This window comes from Pithys albifrons, chromosome 5, assembly GCF_047495875.1.
Source record: "Pithys albifrons albifrons isolate INPA30051 chromosome 5, PitAlb_v1, whole genome shotgun sequence".
Lineage (NCBI taxonomy): Eukaryota > Metazoa > Chordata > Aves > Passeriformes > Thamnophilidae > Pithys > Pithys albifrons.
The window spans coordinates 4595452-4609497 of record NC_092462.1 but is presented as its reverse complement, the minus strand read 5'-3'; the positions used below and the strand labels follow the sequence as shown (position 1 = coordinate 4609497).

General features: G+C 41.4%; 1 protein-coding gene across 8 annotated transcripts in view; it reads right to left on the bottom strand.

Moving 5' to 3' along the window:
• Positions 1–14046, bottom strand: part of BLTP1 (bridge-like lipid transfer protein family member 1) — a 99168-nt gene that overhangs the window by 47627 nt on the left and 37495 nt on the right. For all 8 annotated transcript variants that reach the window (XM_071555511.1, XM_071555512.1, XM_071555514.1 and 5 more), the window contains exons 24-37: positions 13547–13666; positions 11192–11469; positions 10120–10370; positions 9439–9697; positions 7626–8469; positions 6773–6843; positions 6121–6294; positions 5349–5469; positions 4415–4561; positions 4102–4229; positions 3804–4006; positions 1937–2134; positions 1085–1296; positions 762–913 (exon numbers count right to left, since the gene is read on the bottom strand). In XM_071555511.1, the coding sequence (XP_071411612.1) occupies positions 762–913; positions 1085–1296; positions 1937–2134; positions 3804–4006; positions 4102–4229; positions 4415–4561; positions 5349–5469; positions 6121–6294; positions 6773–6843; positions 7626–8469; positions 9439–9697; positions 10120–10370; positions 11192–11469; positions 13547–13666 (3158 nt within the window). The remainder of the gene's footprint in view (positions 1–761; positions 914–1084; positions 1297–1936; positions 2135–3803; positions 4007–4101; positions 4230–4414; positions 4562–5348; positions 5470–6120; positions 6295–6772; positions 6844–7625; positions 8470–9438; positions 9698–10119; positions 10371–11191; positions 11470–13546; positions 13667–14046) is intronic.

Sequence of the window (14046 nt, the reverse complement as noted above, 5' to 3'; positions counted from 1 at the left end):
AGCACTCACAGGCAGCAGCAAGGGTTGCTAATGCTGTTCTGGACACCAGGCAGGCAGGGGGAACACCACAGGGCAGCAATGCAAAGTGATAAATGCAGAGTTACTGCCCAGAAAATGAACACTGGCAAAGAGGACCTAAGGTAATTTTAGTTTTACTCGCTCACACACTCATGATTTCATCTGCTTTTGCCACTGCTGTTCCTCCCTTTTCCCATTTGTACTCCCCACTGAAATCATACAGTTTGAAATTGCCATCACTGACTGTTATTAACACCTCATGAAGGACTTTTGCTGAAGGGCTCAGGCAATAATATTACCAGAGTATTTTCTAATTTATAGCTCCATACTGATCTTAAACTACTGGTCTTATTCTACATACACCATATGAAAAACTAGCTTACAAAGATGGATCTTGAAATTTATAGGGCAAAAGAAATATCCTCCCTGCCTTTCTCCTTCACAGATTTCCATCTCAGCAGAAGCTTTTGGGGAGAGGTTTTTTGTTTGGCTTGGTTTTTTTAACCTTCCTTTTCTTCTTTTTATCACATCTAGCTAGAATTTTTCTAGCAACACTTCCATATCCATTACAAAAATATAAAACTGAAGCAAGAGTTACTGCAATAAATACAAAATCCAAAATTTTTCACTTTCAGAGAAGCTTCAAAAATTATTGAAGTTCCACTCAGAATCTGCCAAATCCAACTGCAATTTAACAAAGCACAAGTGCCATTTTCTTTCTTTTACATCAGGTAAAAGTTTACCTTGAATATATATGGGCTGGAGAGCGCACATTGGTAGGGGCTGCAAAGCTAAACCAGATTTCTTTGATTGTCAACTTCATGCTGCAGGAGTCAGGGGGAGGAGGCATCAGGGGGATATCTTTTTTTAGATCATCAGACTCAACGCCTTCATCCTTAAAAAAAACGGAATCACAAAGTCAAAAGTGAAATTGTTTTCGGAAATTATTATACTGAAAAGCACTAACTTAGCATAAAAAAAAATTTCATGTGCTTTTGGGCAAAGAAAAATAAACTAGTGCTGGCCACTGACTCCCAACAGACGCTGTGAAAGGTGAAAGACAAACCTGCTCATCTGACACTGAATTTCCATTAATATCTGAGGAAGGACTTATTCTGTCACAAGGCAGGTTGTCTTCAGACACATCAGTGTTATAACCACTGCCCGTGGGGGAGTCTGAAGAGTTGTTTGAAGCAAGCAGTCCACCTCTCTCCGTATCTCTTGATTTCCCCATGACCCCAAATGTGTTGTACAACACTGCTCCACTTTGCCTTCCTCCTGTAAAAACACTGAGACTGTAAATGTTTGCAGTGCATAAATATCTCTAAGTTATGCCCCATAGGAAAGGTCTGCACTTAAAAGAAATACACATAATTTTGCTTACACAAGATGCATTCACACTTTATACAGGAATTTATCACTACAACTTCAAGCCTGTGATTAGTTTGTTCCAAGTAATTAGGAGCACTCATATAAAAATAGTATTCCCTAAAAAAAGAACTTGGATGACAGAAAATACATATATTCTGGGTTATTTTTTTAATTTTGAAGCTACCTTTCCCCTCCCAGAGCAAACCCCTGGCCCTGCATGCAGTTACTGTGAGTAAGGTCAGGATTGCAGGGTCAGGATTTAAGTAATCAGTGAAAGCATCAATTTCAACCTTCACTGAAATGTTCAGAAACTGATGAAGTGAGTTTACAGGGAATTATTTCATACAATATTTTAAGTGGTATTTACTACTACAAGTTCCTTTATTGTATCACTTATGTAATGTATTTTATTTACCACAGGCATGTACTATTTGGGACCACCTGTATTCAGCAATTTCTAATCAAGTAGTTGCTACACTTCAAGACCTAACTATAGGATTGCTAGCAATAACATTAAAAACCCCAATAAAGCCTAGATAAGCTTTACCTTTTATAGTTAAATTTTCAATGCCACACTCAAACATTATCCAACCCCATTTCTCTTGGCTAGGACCAATCCGAGCTACGTCTGGGACAGCCTGTTGATCTGTTTCATCCACAAAAGCAAACTCATCCAACTCTTCCAAAGTAAAAAGCACTTTTGATTTCCCAAAAGGAATGGCTGTTATTGCACAAGTACCAATATCTGTGAAAATAAACATATTTATTACTTCGTTACAAAATGAAAAAAAACTTTACATCTTCAAACATCTCTCTGAAGTTGACAGTGTTTGGGGAGTGTTATTCCTTTAGCATTCCTCAAACAGGAGAGGGGGAGGAAAATAAAGAAAAAAAATATTAAAATTGAAGCATGGGCAAGAAAAAAAAGAAGCATAGAAAGAGGGAAAATTCCTTGATTCTGGTATGTTAATATGGGCATAAAATAATAATATATAATATAGCATACTGCAGGATATTTAAGGATGAAGTTCTAAATTTAATTCCAAGGCTGCCTCTTGGTTGGAAGCATTCCTATGTCTGCATTGGGAAGATGGAAAGCATTAAGTTTCAGTGACTCCTAAGAAAATCCAGACTCCAGCAGTTTTAAATTTATGATGATCTTGACTGTCCATTTCTTTGATGTCAGGATGTAGCTTAAGTCTAAATCCTTTCTTTTAGTGACATTCCTGAAGAAACATTTTAAGTAATTTTATACCTTTGCCTATTAAGTCACACAAGGGGCTAAATGTCAAATATCTGAGGAAAAGAACTACACTGAGTCACTTTATATCCCTTCCAATCCTCACTCTCTGCCTCCAGTTTATAACTGCATTCACTTTTGACATCTACATGAAATATTAAGATCCTTAAAAAGGCACTTCTCAAACTTTTAAAGAGAAGATGACAAGTTTTCTTGGTTAGAATTCCAAACCTGACCTTCCTGAATGCCTGCAGCACCCCCCACACAGGGAACTGCTGCTAAGACTCTCTCCATATCTAAGTAAAATGGAGTCACACCATTTCAATTTTCTCTTACTGCTTTTGTTTTCCTCCAATTTCCTTGGCTCACTCATCTTTGCACAGCAGTGGGTTTTCCATTGTTTATTTATTTATTGTCTATTTTTTTAATCAGACTTGCTGTACTGAGTACTTCCTCCTGTCCCAAAGGTTCTCATTCTTCATGGGACAGAGTAAAACAGCACTAATTCATAAAGATTCCACCAAAATTGATTTCGTTATAACAAAAAACTAACTCTACTTTTGTTCATCTTTTCCTGGTTAGTTTTTCCAGGATCAGGAGTTACAGCAAAACATAATTCCTACCTTCTTCAGGGAATCTCCTTAACACAAACAAGAAGGAAGTCAATTGGGTAGATCACATTTTCAGTCTTATCATCACTATGGTTAAAAATCTACAGCTTGTCATGCTGAAATTTCAGGTACAACAGACACATCATGTCTATCTTCAAAGTGTTGGAAAAAAGCAAGAAAGCAAATAAGCATAATTTATTCCTCACTTAAGGTGACAAAAAAAGGTAGCTGAAAAGAGATCAGCTGGGAGGAGGGGAGCTCAGGCCTGAAATTCTACCAGTGAAGTCAATATTTACAATGTGACTCATCTGCCACACAAACTGCTAGAATTTTGTTTTGATAAACTTAAATCTGCCTACATTTATATCCAGCACTTCACAGAATAATAGAAACAATTCAGAGTTTCCATCCTAAACTTGTTTTTAAAGTATCTGCAAAATCTCCAGGTTTAAGTGTCTTTTTATCTGTGTTGAAAAAAACACCACAACCAAACTACAAGACCAAGAATAACCACTTGTTTCCATTGAAAACTGACATTTCCACAACTTCATATTGTTCAATACCTGTTGTATCAAGGCCTCTAAGCTGTCCATGAACACGATGGATGTTCAGTTTAGCAGCAATTTCTTTCCCCTTTTCTGCCCCAGAGTTGGACCTCAGTGAGCCAGAGGATTGGGGCTGCATTTTGCTGGTTTGGATGTAACGATCGAATGTGACAGAATTCCTCCCAGTTTCTGCACTGTTTGAAGCCTCCTCAACTACACCCCTTGGAATATAAAGGAGAAAAACCAAGGAAGCAAATCTCAGATAGACATACTTCATTTGATGAGCTTTCATGACAGAAATGTGTATTACTGTTACCTGTTCATACGAACTTGTGTGGCAATTCTGTCAAAACACAAAGCCACCAACGAAACGTGAGTCACAGTTTTGCTGGAAGAAACCCCTGGGGATTCATCCACAGATGCCTGGAGCAAACACAGGTTCACCTGGACATAAAATTCCAGCAGAGAGGAAAGAAACTTAGAAAAACATGTCACATTAAGTGCACATCACTAACTTCTGATACAATCTTGTCTTATACTTCCCAGCTTTTGGGGAACTAATAGGGATGGAAACAGAGGATAAGTTGTGAGGCACGTGGCTACCAATAAGCTAAACAAAAAGTTGTTACCTTTGGTACTGTAACGTTGGCCTGAAGACCTTTAATTGTCACATTATCTTGCTTAAGTGACAGACTGGTCTGTGCTGGTCCCTGGTTTGTTGTTCCTGTGGTGGTAGTGTCTATTTTTGTTCCTCTGATATCCTGCTTTGAAGATAACTTGGGTGAGGGAGAAAAATCAGTTGTTAGCACTGAAACTCAAGAGTAACAGGACAATTCATCAGCACTGAAGCAGCAAGGGATTCTACCTTCATTTATATCATAATACCATGATTTCTAGAGCAAGGGTTGTAGCACTTACAGACACAGTCAGTCTAGAGCCATAAGGGCAGCAAGACCATTCTGCAGTAAACTTCCTAATGACCAGATTTCAGCTGAAAGTTTGAATTCTGCATATGTAGGTTGTATAAAATAACTTACTATGAAGCAAATAATTAGTGTCTGCTACACTGTGAAGTCTTAGAAATCATACAATATAAATATGGTCATCACTTTGGACAGAAAGAACTCACAATTCTGTAGAAATAGCACACAATTCTTTTCAAGTTAAATGAATTTTTTAAGGTAGCAGATGAACTGCCAAAAAAAAAAACCACAGGCACTTTCACAGCTCTCCCTGACTACTTCAAAATAATAAATAATCTTGCTGATATGAATATTTAAGTTATAGTAATTCTAGAGAACAGAATGTATGATGTGATCTCATGACTAGACCATCCACAACAGAAAAACGTCAGTGCTGTGAGAGATTTCTGGTCACTGACTGTACACAACAGTTGATTATAGAAACACATGCACAACAGGTACAAGACAAAAATAAGCATGGATTCCCAATTAATGTAGCGTTTAGTGACTGTATCTCAAAACACCAAAACTTTCCCTGTGTAAAACATAGAACAGAGTGTTCCCCCTAGCCCAGGTGTGTCTGCCTCTGTCCCTGCCTTACAATTTCAGAGCAGCTGGTCCTGCTGCTCTGCACGGCGTCGCGCAGCACGGTGCAGTGCAGGTCGTCCACGATGGCCGCTGGATGCCGGGAGCTGGCACAGTGCACCATGGCCTCGATGTACCTGCAGGGGGACAGAGCACTGAAACCTCCACTGCACCAGCCACACCGGCAGTGGAGCTTCAGCAACACCACAGAGAGGGAAAAAACAAGCACTGACATTTATAATAAAGGGCACTTCCCAGGTGAGCATAACGTTCTTGCAGCTGGGAAATGCAGAACTGCGCTCGCTGGGCACGAGGCCCTGCTGTTCCATCAGTCAAGTTATTCAAGCCTTTTAACCTAAACCTTGATGTTAGACCATTTTTAGCATACTCTGCAGCAGTATGTATGCATGGCCACACTTCATGAATGCAGATTTGGGAAGGGCTCTCCCCACGTGGGTGCCCTTACAGCCTGCGCAGTGGATGTTTTAGGTGAGGCACAGCGTGCGCAGAACTGGCTCCACCATTTAAGTCCTGAGGTCCATCCGCCACGGCCGAGTGAGCTTGGACAGTGACAGTGAAGTCCTCAGGACTGTCACAGCACCCGGTACTGACCAGGGCTGACCCTGCTGAGCATCCGAGATCTGACAGGATGGGATGGCAGGGAGGCATTTAATGCCAGGGGACGGTCCCACTGAGACTCAAACTCAGGTCCTTGGGATTGAGAGTCCAGAGTGCTCTCCTTTACACCACGGGACCACCCACTGCAGCAGTAAAATAAAATTAATTACCTATCCAGTGCCTCTGCTACAAGAGGAGTCAGAACTACATCTACAGTTCCTTTCACTTCTACTATTGCCGTGGTCCGTGTCTGGAAGACTGGGTGATCCAGAGTCCATTCCTCTGTGATTGTTTCATCATCCGTGTTTTCTGCAGACTTCTTATCCAGAGGAGTGTAAGGTGTACTAAACAGCACAAATACATATTGATAATCAGGCTTTGTAAAAAAAATACACCTGTCCTGGTATCACTTTGATTCTGATTAGAATTATTAGGTTTCTTCTACCCTACACCTTAGAAAGTACACAAATGTAATCGCAGGGCAAGGCTCTCTCTAGATTTGAGGTCAGCTTCTGGCAATGCAATGGACGCTTGCCATTAGCACCTCTCAAATTAATCTAAGTTAAATTGCCATTTGTAATCTTGAAAACATAAAAGTTTTCAACATACAAATAATTTAATGCTTTCACTGTGTACTTTCACTTTGACCAAACCCAAATATTTTATAATAGAATACTCTGTTCTAAAATAGATCTGCTACTGAAACTACTGCTATAAATCAAATTTTGGAAAGGCTGGCAAGAGCCAAAATATTTAAAAAGAGTACCAGGAAAATTCTACTCTTAAAAATATGCTAATAATGTTAGACAGTATTCAACTTACTTGGATGTTGATCCTGAAAGCTGCATGCCTCTGTCCAGCAATGAATTCGCTGTGAGACCCTGTTTAACAATCTAAGAGTGCAAAGAAATTTATTACATTCCATTGATACATGAAACAAAAAAGGTATCTTCAACCATTCCCCTTACAGTTTTTTCTTTGTTAAAAGAATCCCTCCTAAGCAACTCTCCAACATAGTATACAGAAACTCCTAAATTTATTTTGTAAATTACTCCAGAGATTAGACTGTGAAGTTTTTATATAAACATTGACTCATTGCTTTTTTTAAAAAAATCTAATAGTAATCTACAAAAGGTTTGCACAAACACAAAGCTTTTCCTGCAGAATATAACAAATTGAATTTCAGAGGCCAGACATCTATTTTTTAATCAAGTAATTTCCATTATTTTTTCCTGTATTTCATTTCAGCTCCTTTCTTGAACATGTATGCTCCTGTCCTTTAAAAAAATAATTTGCTAAATCTGAGTTTCCATTTTACTTAGAGCCAAGATTATACTTGATCAGTATTAAATGTACTGCTACTGAAGTTCTGTATAACATATTTTAAGCAAAACTCCAATATAACTCAGCTGTGTAGCATTCAAAGTTTATAAGAGCAGCATTTTCAAGAGCAATAATGACAATTCAGAACACACATTTCATCCACAGAATGATCCTCCATGTTTTCTTGTCCACAACCTCCCAGCCACTCAGCCCCATGATCTGAAGTCAAAAATTCAAGGTACTCCTTAACTAAAAGCAACGGAATTTCAAGTTTCTTGTAGCTTTATTTACACAAGTGATTTGAAATTATTTTGAACTCTTACTCCTTTCTCTGCATCTCCATTTTCCATACCTTAAAAGTTGGGACAGAAAGTTGCTCAAAAGATGATGAGCTTTCTTCACTGGTTGGTGTGTCAAGGTCTAAAGGGCGATGTAATGAGGATTTTGAAGTCCTTTTGTTAGTTGGATGCTTTACTGACCAGTTGATCACCTGGAACTGCGTAAGGTAATTTTGGTAACATGCCATTACAGGTTGCTGGGAAGTTATTTGCTCCCTTTCCACAGTCTTCTCAGAGTCCAGGACATACATGTTATCAACATGCTCATCATCTCCTCCCAGCGCTGAAACAAACGAAGCCTGTGAAGGGTGAGTCTTAATTGGCAATGTTTTAATATCTTGGCTGATTTCTCCATGGATTGTGCTTGTTAAGGGCCCTTCCACGCTATGATAAATAGACCCTCTACTGTATTCAGTTTTCTGAGCTTGCTTTTTTCTCTTCTTCCTCCCCGGATATGTTCCTGGACCTTCATCACTGCTTATTGGCTCAAACTCCTCTGCTGCAGAAAAATAAGCTTCGCTGTCAGCCATGGACATGCTGGAGTCCATGGAGCGGTACTGGTGGAACGAGTTGGAGTCTGCAGAGGGAGTGTACGGGAAAGAACCAAAGCTCCTCCTCTGCTTGGGGGAGTCCAGGACGTTCTCATCACTGCGGGACACGTCGCTGCTGAACTGCACTCCCACGGGCACGGGCTGCTTGTCCCCGTAGAAGGCGGCCGTGAGACTCTTGGTGCTCCCAAGCCGTGTGGAGCACACGGATGCCTGGCGCTTCAGCGGGGAGCGCATGGGGGACTGCCCCACGGGCCTCTCCTGGCTGCCAGGGGATGCAGGACGGCCCTCTGCACCCTCAGCAGCAATGCTGGGAACAGAAAGCAGAGGTTGTTTGGTTTGTTGTTAGTGTATGGCCAGACTTCGCAAACAGAGATTTGGGAAGGGCTCTCCCCACGTGGGTGTGCCCTTCCAGCCTGTGCAGTGGATGTTTTAGGTGAGGCTCAGCGTGCACAGAACTGGCCCCACCGTTTAAGTCCTGAGGTTCATCTGCCACGGCCAAGTGAGCTTGGACAGTGACAGTGAAGTCCTCGGGACTGTCACAGCACCTGGTACTAACCAGTACTGACCCTGCTGAGCATCCGAGATGTGACGGAATGGGATGGCAGGGAGGCATTTAATGCCAGGGGATGGTCCCCATTGAGACTCAAACTCAGGTCCTTGGGCTTCAGAGTCCAGAGTGCTCTCCTTTACACCACAGGACCGCCCCTTGTTGTTAATGCTGCTCTTCTTACATTACAGAAGCATCAGTGATTCTGCACCTTTCTATCAGAGTAGCCATTAGTTTCATAACCCTGATTACACATGAAATTCTGCCACTTGTTAGCCCATTTACCCACATACAGAGGATGTAAAAATGAACACTAACAGCAAAGGTTGTTGTCTTACATACAGGTTTTCATAGAATCATAGAATCAGTTGGGTTGGAAAAGACCTTCAAGATCATCAAGTCCAACCCTTAATCCAACCCCACTTTGATTACTAAATCATGGCACTCAGTGCCACGTCCAGTCTCACCTTAAAAATCTCCAGGGTCAGAGAATCCATCCCCTCCCTGGGCAGGCCATTCCAATGCCTGACCACTCTCTCTGTAAAGAACTTCTTCCTGATATCCAACCTAAACCTCCCCTGGCAGATCCAAACTGCCATTCCAACTACAAACACATTTCAGCAGCCATGCAAGAAAATAACCAACACTCTATAAATTCCTAAAGCCAAGGCTTATTTTCCACCTTAAAGCATTCAAGAGCGGAATTATACCTGGAGAGAGAGTACTAACCTTCCATGACCATCCTCCCGTTTGGCACCAGACAAGAACTCCTTCTGTCCCAGGTGATCCTCCATGGTGGAGGACGGGCTGTCCTTCTCCCCGGCCAGCAAGGGCAGTGCAGCACTGGAGCTGCTCGTTTCCTCGGAGGAGGATGAGGAGCTGTGGGAGCGCAGCGGCACTTGGAGGCTTAGGTGTTGTGCTTTTCTTTCCATTTCTATACCCACAGATCTGCAATCCCAATCTTTTCTTTTTACACCATTTGCTTTCCCTAAGATCAGAAATGGAAAAGGAAAACTGGGTATGGGACAACACACCTGCAGTGGTCTCTTCCTTGCCCACTGAAATAAAAATCTTCATTAAATAAAAGCATCCGAGCATGTTGTACTTAAAAAAGCTAATAAAATCATGGCAGCAAAGCATCAGATTGTCTTGGCAGACTGGTTTCTGCATAGGCAGAACAGACACAAGTCAAAAAAACTCCTTTTTACTCACGAGTTGCATGTTAATATAAAAATGCAGCATATGAAAGCATACTTACTACTCTTGAGCTCTATCTGTTCTTAGAAGGGTCCAGGCTACAAGAGCATAAGTAGTTCTACTTATTAACCAGAACTGTAAATGCTATAGAAAAGTTAAGAAATTATACTTTTGGGCAAAATAGACTGAAAATACACTATATTGCAGTCTCACCATCTAAAATTTTAGGAATTTCCTTAGTAATTATCCACTCTCCTGGCTGCAGTAAAGACTGCCCGTAAAACATATCAGATTCTGCACTTGTGCTTGAGAAAGCAGAGCTGCTTGAAGGTGTCAGTTCCTCCAGTCTGAAAAAATCTAGTCCTGTTAAGGTGCCACCAAAGAATCGACAACCACCGAGACAGCCACACTTGTTCTTGCTTCTCTTGTTTCTCAAATTATCATCAGGCCAAAGAAACCACAACCTACAAAGGCAGAAAAATAAATAACATGAACAAACACATGAGCAGGTTTAAACCCAGTGAAAGCAAGTGGCCTAGTTCAGCAGGTGGGACCAGTTTATCACTGTGTGGGTGTGACCAAAGCTATGTATTCTACACCCTCTGTTCATTTCCCATGAACTGGTAACAATGGACCACTTGCAGTAGCTGCCCAGGGCACACCCAACCCCTCAGGGTGTGAAAGACACCTGTGAGATAAGAGCTGTGATAACTCCCCTCCAGGAAGTCATTGGCACCTCCACACCCACCTGAGGGGTCATGTCTGCTAATGGGCCATCAATGGTTCCAAATACCCCATGACTCACAGAGTGAGATTACTCATTTTGTAATTCCCCACCCTAGGGGAGGTACTGGGCAGTCCCACCCGGACCTGAGGGTATATAATCTTGGGGGTTTGGGGACTTGGGGAACCACTTATTGGATCCAGAGGAGGACCAGAACCTCTAAAGGAGGAGACCACCACCCTTCACCAGACTGCAACCAACAGGTTTTTCACTCCTTTTTACTTTGGACTTGAGGGAACCACATGGGGTTCAGCACAGGGGCCAACAAACCCCTTTGTGTTTGTGCCCCAGGGTGCTGGGTCATACTTCTGGGTTTTGTGGGTTAAAATCAATTTCTATTTGTGCATTGCATTTATTGTAATATTGTTCTTAAATTGTAACTCTGACTTATAATCTCTTTTGTGTTGGGTTCATTTCTCCTGCCAGTTTACCTTTAAACCGGCACAGCAAAGTCAAAAGATACCTCTCTCTGAGATGCACCTCCTCCAGTGGATCTCTCACCTCTTGGTCCGGGTGTCGTGTGTTTCCAGGAAGTGCCTCTGCACCTCGTGCTTGGAGGGATGATCTGCAGCCAAGGCGATGTCGGCAGTGACGAGCCCCAGGTTGGCAGAGCCAGCTTCCAGCCAGCAGGCCCTCCTCAGGATGGGCTGCAGCCCTGCCCTGCAGCTGTTCACCTGCTCCACGTACTGGCGCAGCTGCAGGTCCTGGATGGCAGCGCTGACGCCTTCGCCCACGGACTGGTTGTGCAGGTTGCAGTTGGCAATGCGTATAGCGCCCATCTGAAAATACCATGGAAAGCATCAACTCGGGTTACTTGGAGTAAAATAAAGAAACAGTAGCCTTACACCAGCTGACACAACACATACTACAGTCCAAAAAGATTTCAGTCAACTGTTCTCTCCAAAGAAGACAAGGAGTTGGACCAAGGGTTGGACTTGATAATCTCAGAGGTCTTTTCCAACCCAATCAATTCTATGATTCTAAGGGAACAGTTTATATGCAGGTAAGCACCCATACAAAAGAAGGCAAGCTTAGAAATTCATTTCAGCCAGTTTTTAAAATAACAAAAAAAAACCCCAAAACAAACAAATCTTTCCATATTGTGTGAACAGATTGAAAAAGAAAGCTCAACTTTGGACAGATGTTGTAATGAAGCTTAAAAAAAAAAATCATTAACTTCTTCACTGTCATCTAAAAACCAAGGCATTAAAAACTTCTAGAATCAGATTATTTGATATTACACATATCATGGTATGTCCTTAGACTAAATCAGTAATTACTTACTTTAAGTACATAGTGCATTAACTGTACACTTAATAAATGCCTCAGTGAGACAAACACTGCAAAACTCCAGAAACTTCAGATCCTAAACTTTAACTGAGATCCAGATGAACTGTTACAGTAATTCCTGCATGATCACACTTCACTTTTTGTTTTGATACAATTCCAGAAGTTTTGGTGAACCAAGCAGGAGATTGTCCCTCAAAGATGAGCCAAAAGCTCTTGCTTTACCCCTGCTGTGGAAAACTGGCCACTGTACAACAAACCCACCTGCCCAGACCAGTATCAATCCTCCCCGACACTGGTACACACTATAAAAACACAAAATAACCCTTCCACACACTTCAGATAATCTCAAGACATTGGGCCAAGTTCCCTGCACAGCTTCAGCCCTCTCCAAAGTCACCAGAGAGCACCTGAAATTTCAGACTGTTTTCCAACTCAAAACCAAGGAAAGCTGAAAGATAACCCAGCCATGGAGGAGCTACCCACAGGGTTAATATTAAATTATTACTTCCCATCTCTGTCACAGATTATAAAAAAAAAAAACTGGAAACCTTTTTTTTTTTTAATTTGAATGAAACACATTCAGGATATAATTTTCTAGAGTGGTTTAGGTTATTAAGCTGCCTTTGAAAATACTGCCATTCATATTCATGCCTGCAGACACAGTTAATATTTGTGATGGTGCTTTTTAATATTGGATTCAAAAGAATCTGGAGGCTCAAACATATTTTTTACTGTCACAGGGCAGCAAGCCATTCAAATGAGGAAAGATCACGTCATCAGAAGAAAGCCTAAAATAATTATCCCTGCCCTTCAGTTACATTATTGCTCATGTGAAGCTGTGCCCAAAACCTTACACTTTAAGTCTACCATTTAAAGCTGAATTTATTAACTAAGAGCACAACTATTAGTCAGTTGTATCAGCATAACAGTTTTCTCTTCTGTTTTTGCTATAAGTCAGTTATGTCCAAATTCATATTTTGCAACACTGAGTAAATCATTCCAGTTTTTCCTGTGCAGCAAGATAATGGAGAGAAATTCAGCTCCTCCTGCACAGCCCTTTCTAAACAGAAGATTCAGTCAGGCAGTGGCACTAACACTTCTCCCTTCTCTACCAAAGGTACATCTGAAATTAAAGAGCTGTTTCACACAAGGGGACCACGAATTATCAGGCACTGACTTGTGCATGATCCGTAGCAATCCCTTCCCTTTGCCAAGTTACTAACTCCCAGCACAACTTTTTTGTAGCTCTCAGGTACAACCACTGAGCTTTATATTTCCCAGTGTTCTCTACATTTTTTACACCAATTCTGCAGCTTCCACTCTTATTTTGGCATATATACTCCTCCTTACCATTTTCCAACATCATTAATGGAATTAATAAGTAGAAGCCAAGCTGACCCATTCATGCCCCAGTCCAAGCCAACCTTTTATCACTTAGTTTCAGAAAGTCTGCTTAGCCCATTGCATGTAAGCAAGCAATTAATTCAGGCAGCTATTCCATTAAAAAATAGAAATAATTCTACTGACAAGGAAGCATTTTAATTGCACTAAGAGAACTATTTTCACCTTTACATTGGTGGCACAGCCATGTTCTACCACATACAGATCTGCTCCATCCATGGCTAAGCGTGTCATCGTGTACTTCAAGTCATCAGATGTTGGGCACGGCCCAGGCACACAGTTCATCTGGACAGAAGGAAAAAAAATGGAATTATATTTCATCATACATTAGGAGTTTTAGTTTCATTTGAGCCAATCCTTTCACTTATGTTGTTTAACAGAGGCCTAAAACTAGACCAATAGCAAGTTATTTACAATATCAACTGAGTATGAGATGAGGTGGTTTTGTGCGGAGGTTCATTTTCCCTCACGCAGGTTTAATTCCTGTGTCCAGCCATGCCAGGGGACCCACTGCCTCCCACTGTGCATATCCACAGGAAAAGTCCAGAGAGAACCACATTTCTTTAAAACATAACTAAGTATAAGGCACTCAGCAATAGGACAAGGGGGCACGGGTTCAAGCTCTGCCAGGGGAAATTGAAGTTGGAGATCAGAAAAAAATTCTT